Raw genomic sequence first — 27,382 nt, 5'->3', positions numbered from 1 at the left:
GGTATACATACCTAGTGCCGGTGGGGTTTTACACGTCTCCTCTAGAAGATGAGAACTACCAGATTTAGGACCAAGATACCGCCCAGGCCTGTTCTAGGTGGGTCAGTAAGGGGTATCACTAAGATCTAGTCGTTACCTTCCTCTGCTGCCATAGGGGTATATAGAGGGGGAGAGACCAGTGAGTGCTTGGGTTCTCTCCCTTCAGTATCCCCAGCAGATGAGAGAGAACATTACTGTAGTTTTGATCTAATTCCCTCTGATGACATCACTGCGCTATAGCATGGTTACATGTCAGTAGGTGGACAACCTCCTCCAAGCTTCTTATACTAGCCCACATTGGTAAAAACCAAGACTAGTCTGGGCATCAGTGTTTTAACAAGAGACCAGTTCCACCATACAGTCACTCACCACAGTCATGCCTAATGGAATGTGTCCCTATAGACCAGACACATGTATTCTGTACCCAGTATAGTCATTGCCACACTAAATATTATAGGGCAACGTTCCTACATCTCCCCGGGTATAAGGCTCCGTAGATAAACAAGACATGATCAAATATCCTCCAAATCACTTTATTTAGACAGAAATGTGGCAGCATGTGATCACCAGACACAGAAGCGTGGCACCAGAGGACACCACACGTGATCACCAGACACAGAAGCGTGGCACCAGAGGATAAGCATCACCAGGAACATCAGACTTCATGATTTGTCATAGTAATCATAATAAGCCCAAAGGAGTTTAGCTACTAGATCTACGTACTCCTGGAAGGACATCTGTCCATCCTTATTCTCATCAAGATGTTTCAGGATATGATCCACGTAGGACGGATTTCTCTTGTGCTGGCAGAGGAAGGGAGAAGGTTACAGGTTAGAGTCCTGCTTGGACATTAGTGGGAAGAACACAATGCATGGTTAAGGTCTGAGGAACAGAAGTCTCCTCCCCCTCCTAACCGCTAAGACACAGGATATACCCAGCCTAAGACAAGTGTTACCCATCCCAATAATCAGCCACGTATCTGGGAGAGTATATACACCCCACAAATTCTCACATCCCAAACTCCACTGCAGCCCAGTGCACAAGCACAGCGTAAAGTGGTACTGGCGAGGTTACATAGGGGCCCATTTATCAAACCGTATTTGCGGCTAAATCCCCGAAAACACACGTTTTCGGGGTTTAGCCGCAAATATTAAGTATCCCTTAAATGTATCATAGGGGGACCGCAGCAGGAATCTCCGATCCCTGCTGGAACCCCCCCCTGCACCGCCGCCGGCGTCATACCCCATAGGTTTCTGTGGGGGATGCAAAGCTGCCCGATGTATCAACATCGGGCAGCCCAGCATCGCAGCCCTGGGCTATCGCCATTATGATATGGCGATAGCCCATTGTAGCCTATGGCTACACATCGCACTGCCCGAGCAGGCAGTGCGGTAAGAGGGGTCGGCGGGGGTCAGCACATAACCGCACATGCGCTGACCCCCCGGCTTCCGGGTTAGGGCTTCGCAGGGACGGGCTCCTTTCGGAGCCCTGTCCCTGTGCCCTTAATATTGATACATTGCCCCGATATGATCGCATTTTACAATGCGATCCTGGGTGGTAATATTCCGCCCAGATCTCATTGTAAATGCGATCATGATAAATGTGACCCATAGTTACATAGGGCCTTATTCTTGTTCACTCTTTCTGACAAATTCCTTCTTAGATGGACAAAACCATGTGCACTGCAGGTGGGGCAGATGTAACATGTGCAGAGAGAATTAGATTTGGGTGAGTTATTTTGTTTCTGTGCAGGGAAAATACTGACTGCTTTATTTTTACACTTCAATATAGATCTCACTTTAAAGTAAAACCCCACCCAAATCTAATTCTCTCTGCAAAAGTTACATCTGCCCCACCTGCAGTGCACATGGTTTGGACTATCTAAGAAGGAATTTCTTAGAAAGAGTGAACTAGAATAACCCCCATAGTTCCATAGTAGATGAGGCTGAATAAAGACTTGCGTCCATCTAGTTCAACTTATGTTTATAGTAGCTAATCCCTTGTTGTATAGTATGTTCTGATATTTTTAAGACAGATTGTTACTTATTCATACCTGTGGATGTTTTTAACCAATAAATGTTTATCCAACCTTAATTTAAACGTATTTATTGTGTCAGCTGACACCACTTCTCCAGGAAGAGAGTTCCACAGTTTGACTGTTCTGACTGTAAAGAATTTTTTCTTCTAGATGAACAAAATATTTTTTCTTCTAATCTATACTCATGCCCTCGCGTCCTAGATTCTTTTCTAGTAGAAAAAAGGGTGTTTGACAGTTCCTTATAGTGGCCCCTGATATATTTGTACATGTTGAGCATGTCCCCCCTTAAATGTCTCTTCTTTAGTGTAAATAGTCCCAGCTTGCTTAATCTCTCCTCGTAGCTTACATTCTCCATTCCCCTAATAAGTGTCACGGTTTTTGACTCGGACGGGTGAATACCAGACCGGGAATTGGCTTGACCTGACTCAGGGGTGCGGAGTCTAACCGTACCGGTGATTTTCGCCAGTGACCCCTCCAAGCGGGATTTGGGCTTCACTGCACTCGGTACGCCGGTCGCGGTCCCCTGGTCAGGTTTCCCACATGGTGATGGTAAACACTGGACGTAAGGCAGGGTATGCTCTGGAATACTCATGGTCAGACTTGCCGGGTCAGGAACTTGTAGACAGATACAGGTACTATAGGAGTAGGCTTGAGCAAGAGTCCAAGTACTAGCCGGGTCATACACTGGGAGTCACAGGATGCAGTACACAGGGAGCGGGCAGGAGAATGGTCACAGAACAAGCCAAGGTCATACACAGGATGTCACGAATGCAGTACACAGGGAGCAGGCAGGAGAATGGTCACAGAACATGCCAAGGTCAGGAGAAAAGCCGGAATCATACACTGGTAACACTTGGAGGGAAATTTACTAAAGGAAATTTGTAAAAAAATAGGTGTATTTGTATTCAGAAATACACTTATTTTTGATATTTACTATCCCGAAAATACGGCTATTCGTATTGATAGCACATCAATACGGGTACAAATTGCCATATTTTCGGGATATGACTGAGTGAAGGGGAGTGTTTGCAAGAAGCAAACAAAAAGACAAATGTGCCTTTTTGGGCGCACTCTTTATATAGATTCGATATGATTACTGCATTAAAACATAACTTTTAATAGGCTTCTTACACTAAAATATTGAGAGCATCCGTCAATTTTTGATCAGTCATTTAGTATATATTCAATTGACTGTCACTCAAAAAATCACATATAACATTAAACTGAAACATGGACGGACAAACATTTAAGAGACATATTATATTAGTAGCCTGTCTTAATAGGCATCATGATATCAATCAGATATTGAATTGACTTGGTACAATACCAATTTCTCTGTTGGATTATCAAAGAATAAAAATATTAAATGCCTTGGCAAAGCATCAATTTGTAGCTCAGCCGCTTCAGTTCGGACCGTCACTCATGCTCTTGAATAGAAATATCAAGTCACTTGCTATACCTTGAGAACAGATGAAGGAGGGAGAAATCACTAAAGATGAATGGAAATATGAGAAAAAAAGGAAAAGAATACCCCCGTGAAAAGTACTCCTACAACCGGTGGCTCCTGAGTGTCTACTGTTCATTCACCCGTCTGAGTTACCAACCAGTCAGTTCACCAGGAGTCTCCTCTCTATCTGTGTGTTGGGCGCACCACCAATCCAAGACTACCTTAATTTTATAAGAGCAGTCCAGTATATTGGTCTCTACAATGTTTTTCATAAAAATAAAAATTATGTTCTAGTCTGTGCGGATCCACACCCCCTTCTTTCTTGGCATATTTTCGGGATAGTAAATGTCAAAAATAAGTGTATTTCTGGATACAAATACACCTATTTTTTTACAAATTTCCTTTAGTAAATTTCCCCCTGGATATCAGACCAAGCACTGGAAAAGCTGGAGCAGGTTAGTAAACCTTCAGGCCGGTTTCACACACTCCGCCTCCTGCCGGACGGTGAAATCCCGCACGGCCAGGGAGCCGTGCCGCACACATTAGTTGTGAATGGACAACTAATGCACAGCTGCAGCCGGATCCCGCCACTGGAAGGGACGGCTGCCGGGCTGTGGCCATCCCCTCCATGATAAACTACTGTGTGCGGCACGGCTCCCTGGCCGTGCGGGATTTCACCGTCTGGCAGGAGCTGGAGTGTGTGAAACCGGCCATTCTCTGGCACCTTCTGTCTGTCAGAGACTGCCTTTTATAGGAAGCATAAGGAACTGGATCACCTGTGCCTCAATCAATGAGAGCTGAGCATGTCTCACTCAGGTGTTTAATCATTAGCAATGGTCAGGTTACACAGAGCTATCTGGCAGCATGGACTTACCCAGGTGATGTAATCAATTAGCAAAGCTCAGACCACACAGAACTCCCTTGCAGCATGGAGCAGGGCTGAACTGACAGGAAAAGCCACAAACCAGGTAAGAACCAAACAATAACTGAATGTTGTGACAATAAGCTTAGTTGCTTTTCTTTGGATTTTTTCTAATTCTATGATGTCATTTTTATAGTGCGGGGCCCAGAATTGTACTCCGTTTTCGAGGTGCAGTCTAACCAATGATTTGTACAGAGGCATAATTACTTTTGAGTCCCTAGTTTTCATGCCCCTTTTAATACATGCTACAGTTTTATTGGCCTTTTTGTTGCTATATTACATTGAGCACTACACCCTAGTTTGTTGTCTATTTGGATTCCTAGATCCTTTTCGAGTACTGAATTACCCAGGTGACGGAACTAATTTTTTTTGAGCCACCTAGAATCCCCCCCCCCCCCCCCCCCCCAATTGGGCAGATCTGGGCCAGTACTAGTACCCCTCTCCTACAAACTATAAGTTTGTGCCCTACCTGCACCAAAGGCTAAAAAGGGGGTAGAATAGCATTGCCAAAAATCGTACCCCCACTTTAAATTACATCACAGAGTATAACAATTATATTCACATTGCACCACAAGTAGTGCCAGTGGAAGAACTTGTGGGTGGTAAGCATAGGTGCAGAAATATAATTTGGGCCCCTTTCCTTCACAGGCAGAGTGTGACAGGGAGAGGCAGGGTGTGACAGGGAGAGGAAGGGTGTGACAGGGAGAGGCAGGGGGTGACAGGGAGAGGCAGGGGGTGACAGGGAGAGGCAGGGGGTGACATAGAAAGGCAAGGGGAGGCAGAGTGTGACAGGGAGAGGCAGGGGAGTAACAGGGAATGGCAGGGTGGTGACAGGGCTTTTGTGAGGGCTATTTATTCATAAGCAGGAGGAGCACCGGAATCACAGACAAGTAGATCTGAGGGTCCAGGCGGCGGCAAGCACAGGGTCAAGACAGGTCCCAGTGGCAGTACAGCGCAGCGATATCCCCCGCAGACTCCCGGTGGGGTCTGCAGGGCTATTGTTACGCCACTGAGGGAGAGGCAGGGGGTGACATGGAGAGGCAGGTGGTGACAGGGAATGGCAGGGGGAGGCAGAGTGAGACAGGGAGAGGCAGAGTGAGACAGGGAGAGGCAGAGTGAGACAGGGAGAGGCAGAGGACAGGGAGAGGCAGAGGATGACAGGGAGAGGCAGAGGATGACAGGGAGAGGCAGAGGATGACAGGGAGAGGCAGAGGATGACAGGGAGAGGCAGAGCATGACAGGGCGAGGGAGGGTGTGACAGGCAGAGGCAGAATGTGGCTGGGAGAGGCAAAGAGTGACAGGGGCTTTTGTGAGGACTATTTATTCATAGGTAGCAGGAGCCAGGAGGAGCACCGGGATGACAGAGGGAGGCAGAGGATGACAGGGAGAGGTAGAGGATGACAGGGAGAGGTAGAGGATGATAGGGAGAGGCAGGGGGTGACAGTGAAAGGTAGGGAGAGGCAGAGTGTGACAGGGAAAGGTAGAGGATGACAGGGAGAGGCAGAGTGTTTCAGGGAAAAACAGTGAGTGACAGGAAGAGGGGGACGGGCAGCAGTAGGCCCCTTAGTCCTCAGGGGTCCGGTGGACTGCACCTGCTGCACCAATGGTAGTTCTGTCTCTGCGTAGTGCCCATTATTCACATTGAGACACACGCAGTGGTCCTTATTACAAAACAAAGCAATGTCTCTTATACACAATGCCCACAGTAGTGCCACTTATACACATAATAATGCTCACAGTAGTGTCCCTTATACACATAATGCCACACAAACAACTTCCCCTGTCACCACCATACACCCCATATCACTTAACCCCTACCCCACATACCCTAGTCCACAGATGCACCCTGCACTGCTGTGAGCGAGTAAGGTGGGCGGGGCGGAGGCGGAACACTTCTGCCTGTTCCGGACCACTTTAGCCCCTGAACACAAGTACTCGGGAGAGTGTGTGTGTGTGTGTGTGTATATATATATATATATATATATATATATATATATATATATATACCCCCAACATATTCCCACAGCCCAAACCCCACTGCAGACCCAGGGAACAGTAGCACATATAAATGTAAGTAGTGTATATAGTCTATGTAAGTGTATATAGTGTATATAGTCTATGTAAGTGTATATAGTCTATGTAAGTGTATATAGTCTATGTAAGTGTATATAGTGTATATAGTCTATGTAAGTGTATATAGTGTATATAGTCTATGTAAGTGTATATAGTGCATATAGTCTATGTAAGTGTATATAGTCTATGTAAGTGTATATAGTGCATATAGTCTATGTAAGTGTATATAGTCTATGTAAGTGTATATAGTCTATGTAAGTGTATATAGTCTATGTAAGTGTATATAGTGTATATAGTCTATGTAAGTGTATATAGTGCATATAGTCTATGTAAGTGTATATAGTCTATGTAAGTGTATATAGTCTATGTAAGTGTATATAGTGTATATAGTCTATGTAAATGTATATAGTCTATGTAAGTGTATATAGTATATATAGTCTATGTAAGTGTATATGGCATTTATAGTCTATATAAATGTATATAGTATATATAGTCTATGTAAGTGTATATAGTCAGGGCCGTCTTAACAGCAGTGTGGGCCCCTGGGTAAAGCAATGCACTGGGGCCCTTACCCATTCTCCCCTCCTAGGGGTGGGGGGTGCTATCAGCAGCAGGTTTGATGTCCCACGGGTGGCAGGGGGTGCTCTATCTTCCATTCAACATGTAGGACCTGGAGCAGTAACTTCTGCTAATTACTCCTTTACTGCACAGGTGGTGGGAGGGAGAACACGAACGAAAGGGGGCGCTGAGCTGAATGAAGGGTCACTTGTAAATGACTTCCAGGGAGGTAGGGGGTGTTTTATACGCAGGGGAGGGTTGGATAATGGAGTGGGCTTAATATTCATCATTTTCCGGTGGAAGGGCAGCTTGTTTGACTGCAGATATCGCCATTATCTGAAAATAGATTTCTTAGCCTTCAATAGTATAAAAACCTAGAGTCCCCCTTTCAGGAGGTGCTGGGAACTTGGGGATCAGAGATCAGGAGCCAGAGCAATCCATTGACAAAAATATAACACTGTACACCAGACGTTTGGAGCTGGAGCCGGGACCGGCTGCTGGAAGGCTGATATCTCTGGTTCTGGGCATGATAGAGACAAGCCGCTAGTGTCCCCAGAAAGGGGAGAGTCCCAGCTTTATATAGGAATATACTCTCAGAAAAACTCTGTCAGAGATATAGTGTATATAGTCTATGTAAGTGTATATAGTGTATATAGACTATGTAAGTGTATATCATAGTTGCCTACCCTCCTGCAATCTGCAGGAGACTCCCTGAAATAGCAGAAATCTCCCTCTCTCCCTCATTAGTCTAGTAATCTCCCTCATTTCACCTAGCCCACATTACACTGTTACATTTTTGGGGTAAAAAAGGAATTAGAGACAGATATTTACACTGACTAATCAGCACCATTTCCCAGTAGCTCTTTCTAACTGCTTTGGGGCTCATTTACATTTGGGTATAAGTAATTTTACAAGATTCCTCTCAAATGCAGCAGTACACACCCACGATTCCAGGTGCCACGTTCACAATCTCTTTTCACAATCTCCCCTTATATGGAACTAGACACACCCTTTGGGTGGAGCCTGACACGCCCCCTCAATGGGGCGCTGTGCAAAATTCTCCTGCTAACTATAATCTCCCTGAAATTAGTTTTCAAAAGTAGGCATATATGGTGTATATAGTATCTATAGTCTAAGTAAGTGTATATAGTATATATAGTCTATGTAAGTATATATAGTGTATATAGTCTATGTAAGTGTATATAGTGTATATAGACTATGTAAGTGTATATAGTCCATGTAAGTGTATATAGTATATATAGTTTATGTAAGTATATATATAGTGTATATACTCTATGTAAGTGTATATAGTGTATATAGTCTATGTAAGTGTATATAGTGTATATAGACTATATAAGTGTATATAGTGTATATAGACGATGTAAGTGTATATAGTGTATATAGTCTATGTAAGTGTATATAGTATATATAGTCTATGTAAGTGTATATAGTGTATATAGTCTATGTAAGTGTATATAGTGTATATAGTCTATGTAAGTGTATATAGTCTATGTAAGTGTATATAGTATATATAGTCTATGTAAGTATATATAGTGTATATAGTCTATGTAAGTGTACATAGTGTATATAGACTATGTAAGTGTATATAGTCCATGTAAGTGTATATAGTGTATATAGTCTATGTAAGTGTATATAGACTATGTAAGTGTATATAGTGTATATAGTCTATGTAAGTGTATATAGTGTATATAGTCTATGTAAGTGTATATAGTGTATATAGTCTATGTAAGTGTATATAGTATATATAGTCTATGTAAGTGTATATAGTAGCAAATTGCGGCCCCCCACGACCCCCCTCCTACGATTCATGACCCCCCCATGCCCCCCTCCCGCGATTCACGGACCCTCGCACACCCCCCCTGCGCCCCCTCCCTCGATTCACAGCACCCCCGCGCCCCTCCCACGATTCACGGACCTCCACAACCCCCCCTCCCGCAATTCACTGACCCCCCGCAGCCCCCCTCCCGCAATTTGCGGACCCCCCCTTCCCGCGATTCTAACCCCCCCCGCTTCCCCTCCTGCGATTTGCGGCCCCCCGCCCCCTCCCGCAATTTGCAGACCCCCCTGATCCCCTTCCAGCAATTCCCCCCCCAGCGGACCCCCGCAACCCCGCTCCCGCATTTCACATACCCCCGCGAGAATGGGGGATCCTGTACCGCCGCAAGCATGTGCCGCCCCTAGGTGGGAAATCCGGCCCTAGCTGCCGCAGTGCAGGGTCCCCCACTGCCAGAAGTGTCCCCACGGTCCTCTGCACCAGCACCACAACTTTTATCAATGTCTTGCCCACATACCACTATTATACAGCCTCCTGCTCTCATGCACCCTCACTCCCTCCCAGTGCAAGGAGACGCTCACCCACTGCCGGGAGCTGCATACTGTCCCCCACCCTCCTCCAGTTCTAGGGATGCCCATCGACCATCAATGATTTCAAATCATCGATGGTTTATGGCCGATGTTGAATACTTTTGCCATCAATGTGGGAGGACCAGATGGTTTCCCTACATCAATGGCAAAGGAGAACCAATCAAGTTTCAAATTTTTTTAAAGTGCCGGGACACGGAGCATAGCTCCGCCCCCCACACCCGACAGTCCTGCCACCGAGTTCTGATTGTCCCACGGCCTATTCAGTCAGATATAATGGATGACCATCGATAGCTACAACAATCGATGGTTATCCAAGTAATATGTTACTACTATCGATGGCAGGGTGCAAAATTGCCATCAATGCCAACTATTGATGGCGTCTGCACCAATGCCCATCCCTACTCTGCAACAGCCAAAAACCTTTACTACCCCTCATGCCCACACACCTCTATCACTGCCCTGCCTCCTGTTCTCCTGCCCCATGACCTCCGCCAGAGGGGACCCGTTTACCCTGTGTTGCCCACATTCCCCTATCATGCTTTACCACCCAGCCTCCTGCTCTCATGCACCCTAACTCTCACCCAGTAGGAGGAGACACTGACTCAGGGGCACCGTCCTGTACTCCTGTGCTGCCACGCTGGACCCTCACCCACTGGCGGAACCTGCACAGTGTCCCCCACCCTCCTCTTTAGTCCCCCTTATGCCCACACACCCCTATCACTACCCAGCCTCCTGTTTTCCTGTGTCGTGACCTCCGCCAGTGGGGAGCCGCTGACTCAAAAACACCCTACTATATTATTGCACACACACACCTAAACAACACGCACACACAGCCCCCCCACACCCACAAATGTCACTGTACCCTCCACACTATCAATGTACATCTTACTCTGTAACCGCTTTTTAATTAAACAAAACAATACACACCCCCTTCCCAGGGGCGGATCCAGGAAAAAATGACAGGGGGGGCACCATGATAGGGGAGGGGGGGGGGGGGTGATAGTGGTGCCAATGTGACCTGTCAGAGAGTGGAGAGTGAGATAGGAGGATAGGAGGAGAGCAGGGAGATGGTGGGAGTGGGATTATTAATAGCCCCTGGCCTTTTAAGTACACAGGCCCACCTTGGCATGAAACATGAAGGGAGCAGTTGTGCGTGCGCGGTTTGAAAAAGGGGGCGTGGCCTCGTGAAAAGGGGGGGTGTCCTCAAGTGTAGTGTATTACACCATCGACCACTTCTACACATTATGCAACAATATAGCATACGCAATTATAGGAAATGAGCCCAAATTGGTGTAATGTACCACACCATATACCACTTCTACACATTATTCCACACAAAATTCACATCATGCCACACGGATTACATGAAAATTCACGGTGCCAGATAACACACATGCCCCCACGGTGCCAGATAACACACATGCCCCCACGGTGCCAGATAACACACATGCCCCCACGGTGCCAGATAACACACATGCCCCCACGGTGCCAGATAACACACATGCCCCCACGGTGCCAGATAACACACATGCCCCCACGGTGCCAGATAACACACATGCCCCCACGGTGCCAGATAACACACATGCCCCCACGGTGCCAGATAACACACATGCCCCCACGGTGCCAGATAACACACATGCCCCCACGGTGCCTGATAACACACATGCCCCCACGGTGCCAGATAACACACATGCCCCCACGGTGCCAGATAACACACATGCCCCCATAAGATAACACACATGCCCCCATAAGATAACACACATGCCCCCACGGTGCCAGATAACACATATGCCCCCACGGTGCCAGATAACACACATGACCCCACGGTGCCTGATAACACACATGCCCCCACGGTGCCAGATAACACACATGACCCCCACGGTGCCAGATAACACACATGCCCCCATAAGATAACACACATGCCCCCACGGTGCCAGATAACACACATGCCCCCACGGTGCCAGATAACACACATGCCCCCACGGTGCCTGATAACACACATGCCCCCACGGTGCCAGATAACACACATGCCCCCACGGTGCCTGATAACACACATGCCCCCACGGTGCCAGATAACACACATGCCCCCACGGTGCCAGATAACACACATGCCCCCACGGTGCCAGATAACACACATGCCCCCACGGTGCCAGATAACACACATGCCCCCACGGTGCCAGATAACACACATGCCCCCACGGTGCCAGATAACACACATGCCCCCACGGTGCCAGATAACACACATGCCCCCACGGTGCCAGATAACACACATGCCCCCACGGTGCCAGATAACACACATGCCCCCACGGTGCCAGATAACACACATGCCCCCACGGTGCCAGATAAAACACATGCCCCCACGGTGCCAGATAACACACATGCCCCCACGGTGCCAGATAACACATATGCCCCCATAAGATAACACACATGCCCCCATAAGATAACACACATGCCCCCATAAGATAACACACATGCCCCCATAAGATAACACACATGCCCCCATAATATAACACACATGCCCCCATAAGATAACACACATGCCCCCATAAGATAACACACAGAAAAAAGCATCTTAACGCTGACAGTTACATGGAGGGTTACTTCATGCAAATCTCTGTAAGTGTATATGGTCTATGTAAGTGTGTATATATATAGTGTATGTACGTGTATATAGTGTATATAGTATATGTACGTGTATATATATATAGTGTATGTACGTGTATATAGTGTATATAGTATATGTACGTGTGTATATATAGTGTATGTTCATGTATATAGTGTATATAGTATATGTACGTGTGTATATATAGTGTATGTACGTGTATATAGTGTATATGGTCTATGTAAGTGTGTATATATATAGTGTATGTACGTGTATATAGTGTATATGGTCTATGTAAGTGTGTATATATAGTGTATGTACGTGTATACAGTGTATATAGTATATGTACGTGTATATATATATAGTGTATGTACGTGTATATAGTGTATATAGTATATGTACGTGTGTATATATAGTGTATGTTCATGTATATAGTGTATATAGTATATGTACGTGTGTATATATAGTGTATGTACGTGTATATAGTGTATATAGTATATGTACATGTGTATATATAGTGTATGTACGAGTATATAGTGTATATAGTACATGTACGTGTGTATATATAGTGTATGTACATGTATATAGTGTATATAGTATATGTACGTGTGTATATATAGTGTATGTACGTGTATATAGTGTATATAGTATATGTACATGTGTATTTATAGTGTATGTACGTGTATATAGTATATGTACGTGTATATAGTGTATATAGTATATGTACGTGTGTATAGAGTGTATATAATCTATGTAAGTGTGTATATATAGTGTATATAGTGTATATAATCTATGTAAGTGTGTATATATAGTGTATATAGTGTATATGGTCTATGTAAGTGTGTATATATAGTGTATGTACGTGTATATAGTCTATGTAAGTGTGTATATATAGTGTATGTACGTGTATATAGTGTATATGGTCTATGTAAGTGTGTATATATAGTGTATGTACGTGTATATAGTGTATATGGTCTATGTAAGTGTGTATATATAGTGTATGTACGTGTATATAGTGTATATGGTCTATGTAAGTGTGTGTATATAGTGTATGTACGTGTATATAGTGTATATAGTATATGTACATGTGTATATATATTGTATGTACGTGTATATAGTATATGTACGTGTATATAGTATATGTACGTGTGTATAGAGTGTATATAATCTATGTAAGTGTGTATATATAGTGTATGTACGTGTATATAGTGTATATAATCTATGTAAGTGTGTATATATAGTGTATATAGTGTATATGGTCTATGTAAGTGTGTATATATAGTGTATGTACGTGTATATAGTCTATGTAAGTGTGTATATATAGTGTATGTACGTGTATATAGTGTATATGGTCTATGTAAGTGTGTATATATAGTGTATGTACGTGTATATAGTGTATATGGTCTATGTAAGTGTGTATATATAGTGTATGTACGTGTATATAGTGTATATGGTCTATGTAAGTGTGTATATATAGTGTATGTACGTGTATATAGTGTATATGGTCTATGTAAGTGTGTATATATAGTGTATGTACGTGTATATAGTGTATATGGTCTATGTAAGTGTGTATATATAGTGTATGTACGTGTATATAGTATATGTACGTGTATATAGTATATGTACGTGTGTATAGAGTGTATATAATCTATGTAAGTGTGTATATATAGTGTATGTACGTGTATATAGTGTATATAATCTATGTAAGTGTGTATATATAGTGTATATAGTGTATATGGTCTATGTAAGTGTGTATATATAGTGTATATAGTGTAAATGGTCTATGTAAGTGTGTATATATAGTGTATGTACGTGTATATAGTGTATATGGTCTATGTAAGTGTGTATATATAGTGTATGTACGTGTATATAGTGTATATGGTCTATGTAAGTGTGTATATATAGTGTATGTACGTGTATATAGTGTATATGGTCTATGTAAGTGTGTATATATAGTGTATGTACGTGTATATAGTGTATATGGTCTATGTAAGTGTGTATATATAGTGTATGTACGTGTATATAGTGTATACTAGGTGATTCATCGCGCCCTACGGGCGCTCTTCACACTGTCGTAAGGGGCTGCGCCCCCTTAATTTGTGAACATTTGCATATGAGAAAGATGGTTAGAATTGTATGAAAGATGCCTGTATTGCAACTTGAGTTATAGGTGAAATGTGTTAAATAGAGAGCATATGATGTGGAAGGGGGTGTGTATTGTTTTGTTTAATTAAAAAGCGGTTACAGAGAAAGATGTACATTGATAGTGTGGATGGTACAGTGACATTTGTGGGTGTGGGGGGGGGCTGTGTGTGCATGTTGTTTAGGTGTGTGTGTGCAATAGTATAGTAGGGTGTTTCTGAGTCAGCGGCTCCCCACTGGCGGAGGTCACGACACAGGAAAACAGGAGGCTGGGTAGTGATAGGGGTGTGTAGGCATAAGGGGGACTAAAGAGGAGGGTGGGAGATACTGTGCAGCTTCTGCCAGTGGGTGAGGGTCCAGCGTGGCAGTACAGGATGGTGGCCCTTAGTCAGTGTCTCCTCCTACTGGGTGGGAGTTCGGGTGCATGAGAGCAGGAGGCTGGGCTATGAGGCATGATAGGGGCATGTGGGCAAAACAGCGTCAGCGACTCCCCAGTGGTGGAAGTTACGGTTCAGGAGAGCAGGAAGCTGGGTAGTGATAGGGGTGTGTGAGTATACGGGGGACTAAAGAGGGGCTTAGGGGTGCCGTGAATTGCGGGAGGGGCGCGGGGGGTGCCGTGAATCAAGGTAGGGGGGGCGCAGGTGTCGGCGAATCGCGGGAGAGGGCGGGGGTCCGCAAAGCGTGGGAGGGGGTGTGATAGGGGTGTGTAGGCATATGGGGGACTAAAGAGGAGGGTGGGAGATACTGTGCAGCTTCTGCCAGTGGGTGAGGGTCCAGCGTGGCAGTACAGGATGGTGGCCCTTAGTCAGTGTCTCCTCCTACTGGGTGGGAGTTCGGGTGCATGAGAGCAGGAGGCTGGGCTATGAGGCATGATAGGGGCATGTGGGCAAAACAGCGTCAGCGACTCCCCAGTGGTGGAAGTTACGGTTCAGGAGAGCAGGAAGCTGGGTAGTGATAGGGGTGTGTGAGTATACGGGGGACTAAAGAGGGGCTTAGGGGTGCCGTGAATTGCGGGAGGGGCGCGGGGGGTGCCGTGAATCAAGGGAGGGGGGGCGCGGGAGAGGGCGGGGGTCCGCAAAGCGTGGGAGGGGGTGTGAATTGCGCGAGGGGGGTTGCGAATCGCGGGAGGGGGGGTGCGCGGGGGGTCCGTGAATTGCGGGATGGGGGGGGGCACGGGGCGCGATGAATCACCTAGTTGGTTATATATTCTTGTAGAAGGATGGTAGGATGTTGCTGTCATTCAGAATGCATTTACATAAACAGTAATAGTAGCAGTAAAAGGTCTGACTTAAAACACCTACAGTAAAACAGAACAGGTGTTATATATTATACAAAGAATTGGTTGATGATGTGTAGGTTGACGTGCACATAGTTCATAGTTGTCACTGGAAAAAAATTGCTACAAGAAAAAATCAACACAGGCCCGGGGGGTTGGCGCGAATCGTGGGAGGGGGGGGTCGCGGGGTGCTGTGAATCGCAGGGGGGTGTGTCACGGGGTGGGGCCGCGAATCGCGGGAGTCACCGGGGGTGCCGCGAATCGCCACAAGAAAAAATCAACACAGAAAGTTTAACACATGTAAATGTTGACATAAGTGTGGCACTTCATCGGTGTCCATGTCGACCCATGAGAATGAATATGAAAACATTCAAAAAAAGAAAAATAAATCTTCAAAAACTCATGTCAACCTTTTTCATTGTCGACCATAGCCGTGCCAGTGTTTTGCATGTGCCATTTAATCCTGGGGTTGCCGTGAATCGGGCGCGGGGGGAGAGGGAGGAGGTTAAGGGGTGTCCGCGAATCACGGGAGGAGGGGTCGTGGGTGGATGCCGTGAATTGCGGGGGGGGGGGTGTGGGTGCCGCAAATTGTGGGAGGGGGGGCGCGGGGGGTTGCAGTGAATCGCGGGAGGGTGGGTCGCGGGGCGGGGGGTTGCCGCAATGACAGGAGGGGGGTCAGGGGTGGGGAATCGCGGTAGGGGGGGTTGTGGGGGGCACCGTGAACCACGGGAGGGAGGGCCTGGGGGGTTGGCGGGAATCGTGGAGGGGGGGTCGCGGGGTGCCGCGAATCGCAGGAGGGGGGTGTGTCACGGGGTGGGGCTGCGAATCGCGGGAGTCACCGGGGGTGCCGCGAATTGCGGGGGGTGTGCTGCAAATCGCGGGAGGGGGGTCGCGGGGGGTGCCGCGAATCGCCACAAGAAAAAATCAACACAGAAAGGTCAACACATGTAAATGTTGACATAAGTGTGGCACTTCATTGGTGTCCATGTCGACACATGAGAATGAATATGAAAACATTGAAAAAGTGAAAAATAAATCTTGTCAACCTTTTTCATTGTCGACCATAGCCATGTCAGTGTTTTGCATGTGCCATTTAATCGGGGGGGGGGGGGGGGGGGGGGGGGGGGGGGGGGGAGGGAGGTGCATACCTCCCAACATGACCCTCTCCAGGAGGGACACATTGCTCTGTTTCTGGACTTTCTTCTTAATTTATGGATTATCATCACCTGTGCTTAAACACCTTTCTTATCAATTACCCTGTTTAAAACAGGTGATGACAATCATAAATTAAGATGGAAGTCCACAACCCAGCGTTACAGCTCCAGACACACTTTGAGTGACAGATGTAGCCAAATATATAAGAGATGGTCTATGTAAGTGTGTATATATAGTGTATGTACGTGTATAGAGTGCATTCAGGGTCTAAGGAATAAAAAAAAAATGTTTTAAACAATGTTGGGGTCATTTAAAAGCTGAATTTAGTATGCCGTGTTCTGGGGCCCCCAGGTGCTAGTATGCCGTGTTTTGGGGCCCCCAGGTGCTAGTATGCCGTGTTCTGGGGCACCCAGGTGCTAGTATGCCGTGTTCTGGGGCACCCAGGTGCTAGTATGCCGTGTTCTGGGGCACCCAGGTGCTAGTATGCCGTGTTCTGGGGCACCCAGGTGCTAGTATGCCGTGTTCTGGGGCACCCAGGTGCTAGTATGCCGTGTTCTGGGGCACCCAGGTGCTAGTATGCCGTGTTCTGGGGCACCCAGGTGCTAGTATGCCGTGTTCTGGGGCACCCAGGTGCTAGTATGCCGTGTTCTGGGGCACCCAGGTGCTAGTATGCCGTGTTCTGGGGCACCCAGGTGCTAGTATGCCGTGTTCTGGGGCACCCAGGTGCTAGTATGCCGTGTTCTGGGGCACCCAGGTGCTAGTATGCCGTGTTCTGGGGCACCCAGGTGCCCCAAAGCTATTCTGGGGCCCCAGTTGCTATGATTCCTTGCTATGAGGCCCCAGTTGCTACTCTGCTATGTTCTGGGGCCCAGGTGCCATCTTTCAGGGCCCCGGGTCCCTCTTACCTGTGGTCCAAAAAAGAACTTATAGGATCTGATACCATGGGACCCCAAAACAGATCCCCCAGCTCCCGCTCCGTGTCCTGACTCACAAATTAGACACCACTCATTTTGTAGATGACCCTAGTGGTGTCTCACCCATTCAAGAAGCTTCACCTGCTCCGTCATCAGCTTGCCAAGATCTCGTGTGTTCAGATGGTGCTGGTTATGTTTCCGGTCGGTGTATTGGTAGAATATATCGATCATTGACTCCATGGCGGTTACCAGCTCTGATGGCATCTCGGATAGTTTGGTTATCAGTCAATGATGGCCGGGAGCTTGGAATGTGGTGGAGTGTCCAAGAGTGAACATGTAATATACATCATGGGGGGCGGGGGATGCGTGTGCTGTGCCTGGTAGGAGGATGGGACAGACATGGGAAGTCTCAGAAGATGGCGCCATGTACACAATGATGACAATAATTGTGCAATAGACCTTTAGGCTGTGTGTATATGAATGCATTGTGTGTAGTCTTGGGTCTCCCCCCAGGATATCTCATTATGTCATGCAATACGCCAACCTACGGATCCATCCACGCACATCTGAATGCCGACTCTGCCAATGTCACGTGTTGGTGACTTTGTATTTGCTCAGGCTGGGTGATGTGTGGGGCACTTCTAGCCGGAGGGTAGTTATTGTCCCGCACTCTCTGTACATTGCCGCGTACCTGGGGAACAATGTCCCAGCACATCCAGCCTCTATTTCCCTTTGTCGTATCGGTAATGATTACCCAACAATACAAAGTGCGAGTGTGTTGTGTCACTAGTTGTGTCACCATGGCAGAGTCCTGGCCTGCGGAGACTCAGGTGCCTGGAACACAGTAATACAGTGCAGCTCGTCCCTTACATACACAGGAACTCAGGATTGTTACTACTTTATCATACTGTGCCATCCCCGTGTACTCCGACTGGGAAAGATAAAGTTGTCCGAGCTTGGGGAGCGCAGCGAGGGTGCGTGTTACACTAATTGGGGTCCCCCCATTGACACAAAAAATGTCAAAACCTGGGCAGGTGCTGAGGGCAGTCACATGGGACACAGGAGGGCTATTTACTAAGGAATGTAACCAATGCCATCATCCTACAGCAGAGGTTCCCCCAGATCATCCACAGTAACAATAATCCTGGTGCTGGGGAAGCTCAGACATTTCATGTTCTAATATTAACCTGTATACGCTAATTTGAGGCCATTTGTAGTGGCACCAAGAGGGGGTGGTGGGGTGGCACAGGTACAAATGACCTGAGCATGGGGTGGGCCAGGTCCACTGCTCACCCGCTCTCACCCAGCCAGTGACTGCAAGGAGGCTTCTGCTGCTGGGGAATGTAGGTAACTGCCCCATAGCCTTTCCCAGCTGTAGATCACCCCCAGCCACCACCCCCGTGATCTCCAGCCTCATCCCCTGTGTCTCTCCACCCCGTCATCTCCAGCCTCATCCCCTGTGTCTCTCCATCCCCCCGTGATCTCCAGCCTCATCCCCTGTGTCTCTCCACCCCCGTGATCTCCAGCCTCATCCCCTGTGTCTCTCCACCCCCGTGATCTCTAGCCTCATTCCCTGTGTCTCTCCACCCCGGTCATCTTCAGCCTCATCCCCTATGTCTACCAGCCTCATCCCCTGTGTCTCTCCACCCCCCGTAATCTCCAGCCTAATCCCCTGCATCTCTCCACCCCATCATCTCCAGCCTTGTCCCCTGCGTCTCTCCACCCCCGTCATCTCCAGCCTCGTCCCCTGCGTCTCTCCACCCCGTGATCTCCAGCCTCATCCCCTGTGTCTCTCCACCCCCTTGATCTCCAGCCTCATCCCCTGTGTCTCTCCACCCCCGTCATCTCCAGCCTCATCTCCTGTGTCTCTCCACCCCCGTCATCTCCAGCCTCATCCCCTGTCTCTCCACCCACGTCATCTCCAGCCTCATTCCCTGTGTCTCTCCACCCCATGATCTCCAGCCTCATTCCCTGTGTCTCTCCACCCCGGTCATCTCCAGCCTCATCCCCTGTGTCTACCAGCCTCATCCCCTGTGTCTCTCCACCCCCGTAATCTCCAGCCTAATCCCCTGTGTCTCTCCACCCTGTGATCTCCAGCCTCGTCCTCTGTGTGTCTCCACCCCCGTGATCTCCAGCCTCGTACACTGTGTCTCTCCACCCTCGTGATCTCCAGCCTCATCCCCCGCATCTCTCCACCCCCGTCATCTCCAGCCTCGTCCCTTGTGTCTCTCCACCCCCGTCATCTCCAGCCTCATCCCCTGTGTCTCTCCACCAACATCATCTCCAGCCTCATCCCCTGTGTCTCTCCACCCTGTGATCTCCAGCCTCGTCCTCTGTGTGTCTCCACCCCCGTGATCTCCAGCCTCGTCCCCTGTCTCTCCACCCCCGTGATCTCCAGCCTCATCCACTGTGTCTCTCCACCCTCGTGATCTCCAGCCTCATCCCCCACGTCTCTCCACCCCCATCTCCAGCCTCGTCCACTGCGTCTCTCCACCCCCGTCATCTCCAGCCTCATCCCCTGTGTCTCTCCATCCCCCCGTCATCTCCAGCCTCATCCCCTGTCTCTCCACCCCCGTGATCTCCAGCCTCATTCCCTGTGTCTCTCCACCCCGGTCATCTCCAGCCTCATCCCTGTGTCTCTCCACCCTGTGATCTCCAGCCTCGTCCTCTGTGTGTCTCCACCCCCGTGATCTCCAGCCTCATCCACTGTGTCTCTCCACCCTCGTGAACTCCAGCCTCATCCCCCGCATCTCTCCACCCCGTCATCTCCAGCCTCGTCCTCTGTGTGTCTCCACCCCCGTGATCTCCAGCCTCATCCACTGTGTCTCTCCACCCTCGTGAACTCCAGCCTCATCCCCCGCATCTCTCCACCCCGTCATCTCCAGCCTCGTCCCCTGCATCTCTCCAACCCCGTCATCTCTAGCCTCGTCCCCTGCGTCTCTCCACCTGTCATCTCCAGCCTCATCCCCTGAGTCTCTCCACCCTGTCATCTCCAGCCTCGTCCCCTGCGTCTCTCCACCCTGTCATCTCCAGCCTCGTCCCCTGCGTCTCTCCACCCCCATGATCTCCAGCCTCATCCCCTGTGTCTCTCCACCCCCGTGATCTCCAGTCTCATCCACTGTGTCTCTCCACCCCCATGATCTCCAGCCTCATCCACTGTGTCTCTCCACCCCCATGATTTCCAGCCTCATCCCCACGTCTCTCCACCCCAATCATCTCCAGCCTAGTCCCCTGCGTCTCTCCACTCCCGTCATCTCCAGCCTCGTCCCCTGCGTCTCTCCACCCCGTCATCTCCAGCCTCGTCCCCTGTGTCACTCTATGCCCGTCATCTCCAGCCTCGTCCCCTGCGTCTCTCCACCCCCGTGATCTCCAGCCTCGTCCCCTGCATCTCTCCAGCCCTGTGATCTCCAGCCTCGTCCCCTGCATCTCTCAACCCCCGTCATCTCCAGCCTCATCCCCTGTGTCACTCCATGCCCGTCATCTCCAGCCTCGTCATCTGCGTCTCTCCACCCCGTGATCTCCAGCCTCGTCCCCTGTGTCTCTCTACCACCGTGATCTCCAGCCTCATCCCCTGTGTCTCTCTACCCCCGTCATCTCCAGCCTCATCCCCTGTGTCTCTCTACCCCCATGATCTCCAGCCTCATCCACTGTGTCTCTCCACCCCCGTCATCTCCAGCCTCATCCACTGTGTCTCTCCACCCCCATCATCTCCAGCCTCATCCCCTGTGTCTCTCTACCCCCATGATCTCCAGCCTCATCCACTGTGTCTCTCCACCCCCACGATCTCCAGCCTCATCCCCACGTCTCTCCACCCCAATCATCTCCAGCCTAGTCCCCTGCGTCTCTCCACTCCCGTCATCTCCAGCCTCGTCCCCTGCGTCTCTCCACCCCGTCATCTCCAGCCTCGTCCCCTGTGTCACTCCATGCCCGTCATCTCCAGCCTCGTCCCCTGCGTCTCTCCACCCCCGTGATCTCCAGCCTCGTCCCCTGCATCTCTCCAGCCCTGTGATCTCCAGCCTCGTCCCCTGCATCTCTCAACCCCGTCATCTCCAGCCTCATCCCCTGTGTCACTCCATGCCCGTCATCTCCAGCCTCGTCATCTGCGTCTCTCCACCCCGTGATCTCCAGCCTCGTCCCCTGTGTCTCTCTACCCCCGTCATCTCCAGCCTCATCCCCTGTGTCTCTCTACCCCCGTCATCTCCAGCCTCATCCCCTGTGTCTCTCTACCCCCATGATCTCCAGCCTCATCCCCTGTGTCTCTCTACCCCTGTGATCTCCAGCCTTATCCACTGTGTCTCTCCACCCCCGTCATCTCCAGCCTCATCCCCTGTGTCACTCCATGCCCGTCATCTCCAGCCTCGTCATCTGCGTCTCTCCACCCCGTGATCTCCAGCCTCGTCCCCTGTGTCTCTCTACCACCGTGATCTCCAGCCTCATCCCCTGTGTCTCTCTACCCCCGTCATCTCCAGCCTCATCCCCTGTGTCTCTCTACCCCCGTGATCTCCAGCCTCGTCCCCTGTGTCTCTCTACCCCCGTCATCTCCAGCCTCATCCCCTGTGTCTCTCTACCCCCGTCATCTCCAGCCTCATCCCCTGTGTCTCTCTACCCCCATGATCTCCAGCCTCATCCCCTGTGTCTCTCTACCCCTGTGATCTCCAGCCTCATCCACTGTGTCTCTCCACCCCCGTCATCTCCAGCCTCATCCCCTGTGTCACTCCATGCCCGTCATCTCCAGCCTCGTCATCTGCGTCTCTCCACCCCGTGATCTCCAGCCTCGTCCCCTGTGTCTCTCTACCACCGTGATCTCCAGCCTCATCCCCTGTGTCTCTCTACCCCCGTCATCTCCAGCCTCGTCCCCTGTGTCTCTCTACCACCGTGATCTCCAGCCTCATCCACTGTGTCTCTCCACCCCCGTCATCTCCAGCCTCATCCCCTGTGTCACTCCATGCCCGTCATCTCCAGCCTCGTCATCTGCGTCTCTCCACCCTGTGATCTCCAGCCTCGTCCCCTGTGTCTCTCTACCACCGTGATCTCCAGCCTCGTCCCCTGTGTCTCTCCACCCCCATCATCTCCAGCCTCATCCCCTGTGTCTCTCTACCCCCGTGATCTCCAGCCTTATCCACTGTGTCTCTCCACCCCCAATTCTTTAAAGCTCCCATCTATCTATATAATCCCCCAGTGTCCCTCCACCACACATTGTCTCTCCTGCCACTACAATGGCTCTCCAGCTCTATACTAGTGTATAAGCCTGACCCTGTACAATACGGTGATGGGCACCATATTGTGGCATGATGGCTCGCTGATGCTAGAATTGGCCAGCTCTGGGTACAGAAGGTGGTATTGCCCATTGTGAAAATACAACAAAGGGAAACAGATGCCAAATGTGTCCATTCCAAGAAGTTCCCAGTAAGGTGCAGAGAGTGCGGGAACATGGATGCCCTGTGACAGGGATATCAGTCTGCACCAATAAATCACCCAATGTTCCTACAGAATAAACACACAGTCACAGACAAGCATGTCTACAGCCGCCGACACACAGCGACGTGTAAACCCTTACTTATAGTCTTCCCACAAGTCATTATTTCATTGTGTAGTCAGATGATATCACACCTGACCAATCACATCGGTCTGCAGCTCCAGGAGACACTCATACCCTCAGTGGGCAGAAGGACAACGTAACCACATGTTCCTAACCCCCAATGGGCACTGGGTACCGGATAATGCTCCAACATGGGAAATCCTGACTCACAGGGGCTATTCTCCCTTGTGGGGGTCCACGACCGCCATAGAGGGAGCATAGAACCTGTAGAGAGCCACCAGGCCCGCAGAGTCCGCAAGGAGCTTCTTTGCCCTCTCACCCCCCTGTTGGAGCACTGGCAGTTGGGATCCTGACTGTCGGAAGCGCATACCACACCCTGGGCACCTGTCCATCTCCATTCTTATCAGAAGCAGACTCTCGGGGGTACATTTATTAAGCTTGGTGAAGTGATAAATTGTCTGGTTTTATTACTGGCCAATCAGCTCCTAATTGTCATTTTTCAAACCAAACCTGTAACTTCACAGTTAGTCAATTCATCCAGATTGCAGTGGATCGTATCTGGTTGGTGCTGAAAGTCCACACAGTCAACATAGTGTCCAAGTCCAAGGCCCCACCACAACAGTCTGTCTGTTTCCCCCAATGTAGGGGCAAACCTTCATCAGGTGGGAGTGGGGTGCCAGTGGCAGCATCTGTGCCAAAGCTGGTCTGCTGCATACACAGTTGCCACCCAGTGTGTCCAAATTGTGGCATACCCCACCTCCCACAGTATTCTGCTCACAGAAGCCAAAGGGTGCTCCTGCCCATATGGCTCCTCTTGGCTCAGTACTGCTCCCAGTCCGTGCAGTGACGCAATAGTCCATATCACAATGTCCTGGTAATAAATATGCATCATCAGCACTGGAGCTGGTACCGGAGCCTCCTTCAGCGACTGGAATGCCAACTCACAAGCAGGTGTACTGTCCACTGTCTTGGGAAGACCCTTCCCAGTCACTACTGTAAGGGACGTCACTACCAAATTAGAGTCAGGGACAACTGGTCTGTAGGGCCTTACAGTTCCTAAGGTCAGTACCTGTCTGGGGGTTGTGGGCCGGGGACAGCCTCTGGTTGCCTCTACCTTCACTGGTCTGGGCCTACCCCTGTCTCCTCCCACACTATCCTCCTGGCACTGCACCTCTGTCACTTCTCCCGGGCACTCGTCTACAACAACTGCCAGACCTGCCCTCCTCAAAGGACCTACATCTTGGGGAACCCACCCTCTCTGCTGTATCCCCTTCTACCTTCCCGACTACCCTGGGCCTGAACTCTTCCTGCCTGGGAACACTCCCTACCTCCACCCCATCAAGGCCGCTGCGAGCTTGGCACCTTATGCCTGTCATGGATGGGTCAGAGAGTGGAGCCTCCCTAATCCCCTACCAGTGCCCCTCACTTTCTCCTAAAGGGGGACACTCTACAGGGGCATCTAGGTTGGGATATCTAGGGTCATTCTGGTTTGGGCCAGTCATGTAAAGGTCAGTGTGGTCACTCATACTCACCGCTGGAGTTGGCAAACCACTCGGAACAGGAGCATCGCTGGGCACCCTCACAGGATACAACGAGCTGGCACACACATCCTCTGCATTGCTAGGGGACGTAGGCACACCAGAGGCAAAAGGCATGCTGGGTAGATGCACTGATCTAGCCGCTGTGGTCTTTTCCTCTGGGCTGGTTGATGCTGTGGTTGGCTGTGCTGGCAGTTGTCTGGCCGCTGTGGTCTTTTCCTCTGGGCTGGGCTGTGCTGTCGATGGTAATGACTGTAGTCTGGCAGCTTGACTCCAGGCGATGGCGTTAGCAAACGTGGTAACGATTCCACAACCAAGATCAGTACCAGGGACTACATCTATTGGGAGTCCATCCATGACGGCAACATCTCGCAACTCTGGTCCAGCCCCCCAATCCAGGTAGTCCCTTGCCATGGGTACCTCTCGCTCCGCTCCATCTGCCATTGTAACGTTTGCAGTGCGACTCTATAATATTGCAGCAGGATCAATCAGTCTGGGGCTCACCACAGTGATTGAGGCCCCAGAGTCTCTCAGGCCTTCTCCCTGTAGGGGCCCCACTTGGACCGCCTGCAGGTGCCGACACATATTCAGTAGAGGCCGCGAGGCCATGCAGGTGACTCTCTCCTCTGAGTTCAACTGTTTCCCGCCACACTCCATCGGACTGACTGGAGAGGGTACGGTACTGTGGACCATGGGTTAAGCAAGCAAGCCGGGCTCCAGCACTCGGATTGTACTTGTAGTGCAAATCTGGGGTGCCGGCAGTGTGGGACAGTTCATCCTCAGATGTCCGATTTTCCCACAGCTGTAGCACTTCTTGACCAGGTGGGGCTCCGATGATCCCTGATTGCTTGCAGGGATGCTGCGGGGCGATTGCTGGCCAAGAGCACCTGGGTTGGAAGGTGCTTGCTTTGGGGGGCGATGAGCTGAAGAGTGTCCCCCTGGTGGTACAGTCCTTTGTAGTAGGCTGCTACTTGGGCATTTCATCCCCTGTGACCGAATTGCCACATACTTGTCCGCTAGCTGGGCAGCCATCTTTACGCTGGGTGGCTCCCGATCTAGCACCCACTCCTTCACTTCCTGGGTACACCTGTGGTAGAACTGCTCCCTGCAGCTCAGGTCAATCAGGGTGTCCCATGTTGTGGCCTCCGATTCCTTCACCCACTTCACCAAATACTGCGGCAGCTGGGTGGCAAACTGCTCGTGGGTGCTGCCAGGATTCTTAGGACTGTTACGGTCAGGAGACAGAACTGGAGTCCGATTACAAGGAGGAGACAGGATACTTGAAGGTAGTGTTAAACAACAGCAACAAGTCCGTGGGGTTAAGGCAGAGGCTTAGTCGAGGGCAATCCAAGGTTCGGTACACGAGTAGTAGATATATAAAGCAGTAAGGAGCAACAGGAACTAGATCACTGGCAGAAGCACAATAATCTGACAAGGAGGCAGGAACAGGCTGGGCTTATATAGGAAGCTCAAGGGGTGGAGTTAGAACATGCTAGAACATCAGGAAACCAGACAAACTAAGTAGTACACAGAGTGAAGGCAGGGAGCTGTCCAGCAGCCAGAATGGCTCAGTCAGTAGAGCAGCAGACTGATGACACAGAAGCTGTGGGTTCAAATCCTGACAAGGACTCAGGAGTGATAAAAACTGTTGGAGGAGGGCCTTGGTGACAACATCATAGTCCCTACAGTCCTCATTGGCCACTCCTCGATAGGCCTCCAAAGCTTCTCCATGCAGGGTGGGCACCTTCTCCATGCAGGTCTTAGCCACTCCTGTTTGGGCAAATCATGGTGCTTACAAGTCCTCAATGTCCATCAATGTCCCCATCGCTGTCGGCAAACTTGGCAAACTGAATCCATCCCGTTTGGGGGGTAGCAGCTGACAATGGCCCTTGGGGTACCATGGCTTGTGGTGCCCGCTCATCGTGCCACATCTGAATGAAGATCAAGCGCTCTTGTTCCGTTGCCCTTTCCCCTAGTTCCGCTAGCTGATCCGCTGCTATCCATCCACCCTGGGCCTGCTAGAGAATGTTGGGAAACATGGCTGCTGCTAGAAGGGGTGGGGCTTGTGAGTCTCACCGGGTCCAGGTGAAGGTCCTCTGTGTGGTTGTCCTCTTGGACACGGTCACCATCAGCGTGCTGCACCTCCTCCTGACTCGACTCCTCCAAACACATGAGCGCCGCCCTCATTACGTTTACAGTTGCTTTCAAAGGGATCTCCACACCCCTTTTCCCGACACACGATCTCGAGGTCATCCTTCGACATTCCATTGAAGTCCGCCATCTTGCGTGTTCTCCTTGCTGCAGTTACTCCTCCCTGAGTAACTCAGTTTCTCCAATCGGCTGACTGAAAAGTCGCCTGGGTTATCTCACCGCTTGCCACCAATTTCTGTGACCGGAAGCCTGCCCTTACGCTCTGGCTACGCCCTTAGGGTCCACAGATAGCGGTTCCTGGTCTCACGGGACCTGGCCAATAGTAGATTTCCTGTTACCATCAGTAACCAACTGTTACTGACTCCACCCCTTACGCAGTTGCCGGGGAATTCACTGCCACCACCAGACTCCTCCTGCGTGGTGCCTGGTACCATGGATACTTCCTCAGGCCCAAACGCTGGCACCTGAATACTACCTTCTGGAGTGTGTGCGTCGACACGCTGCTGACACACCCCTGACTGGCATCGATTGGTTCCCCACTGGTCACGGACCAGACCTTGTTAGGATCTGGCAGACTGGAAACCATATGTCAGTATCTGGAGT

General features: G+C 49.8%; 2 protein-coding genes across 2 annotated transcripts in view; one reads left to right on the top strand and one right to left on the bottom strand.

The window, feature by feature from the left end:
* Nucleotides 1-566: 566 nt before the first annotated feature.
* On the bottom strand, nucleotides 567-18,984 carry LOC146049383 (protein S100-A1-like). Its single transcript, XM_083165895.1, has 2 exons — nucleotides 17,675-18,984; nucleotides 567-842 (listed from the first exon to the last, which is right to left on the bottom strand). Exons 1-2 carry the CDS (start codon nucleotides 17,813-17,815, stop codon nucleotides 702-704), a joined length of 282 nt encoding a protein of 93 aa, XP_083022021.1. The 5' UTR covers nucleotides 17,816-18,984; the 3' UTR covers nucleotides 567-701.
* Nucleotides 4,440-27,382, top strand: part of LOC146049384 (protein S100-A1-like) — a 48,459-nt gene continuing 25,516 nt past the window's right edge. Inside the window, exon 1 of the mRNA XM_083165896.1 lies at nucleotides 4,440-4,492. The gene's annotated coding sequence lies outside the window, so the exon portion shown is untranslated. The remainder of the gene's footprint in view (nucleotides 4,493-27,382) is intronic.

This window comes from Crinia signifera, chromosome 12, assembly GCF_055691185.1.
Source record: "Crinia signifera chromosome 12, ASM5569118v1, whole genome shotgun sequence".
Classification (NCBI taxonomy): Eukaryota; Metazoa; Chordata; class Amphibia; order Anura; family Myobatrachidae; genus Crinia; species Crinia signifera.
Note: the sequence above shows the minus strand (reverse complement) of the source record. Positions and strands in the feature narration are given on the sequence as shown.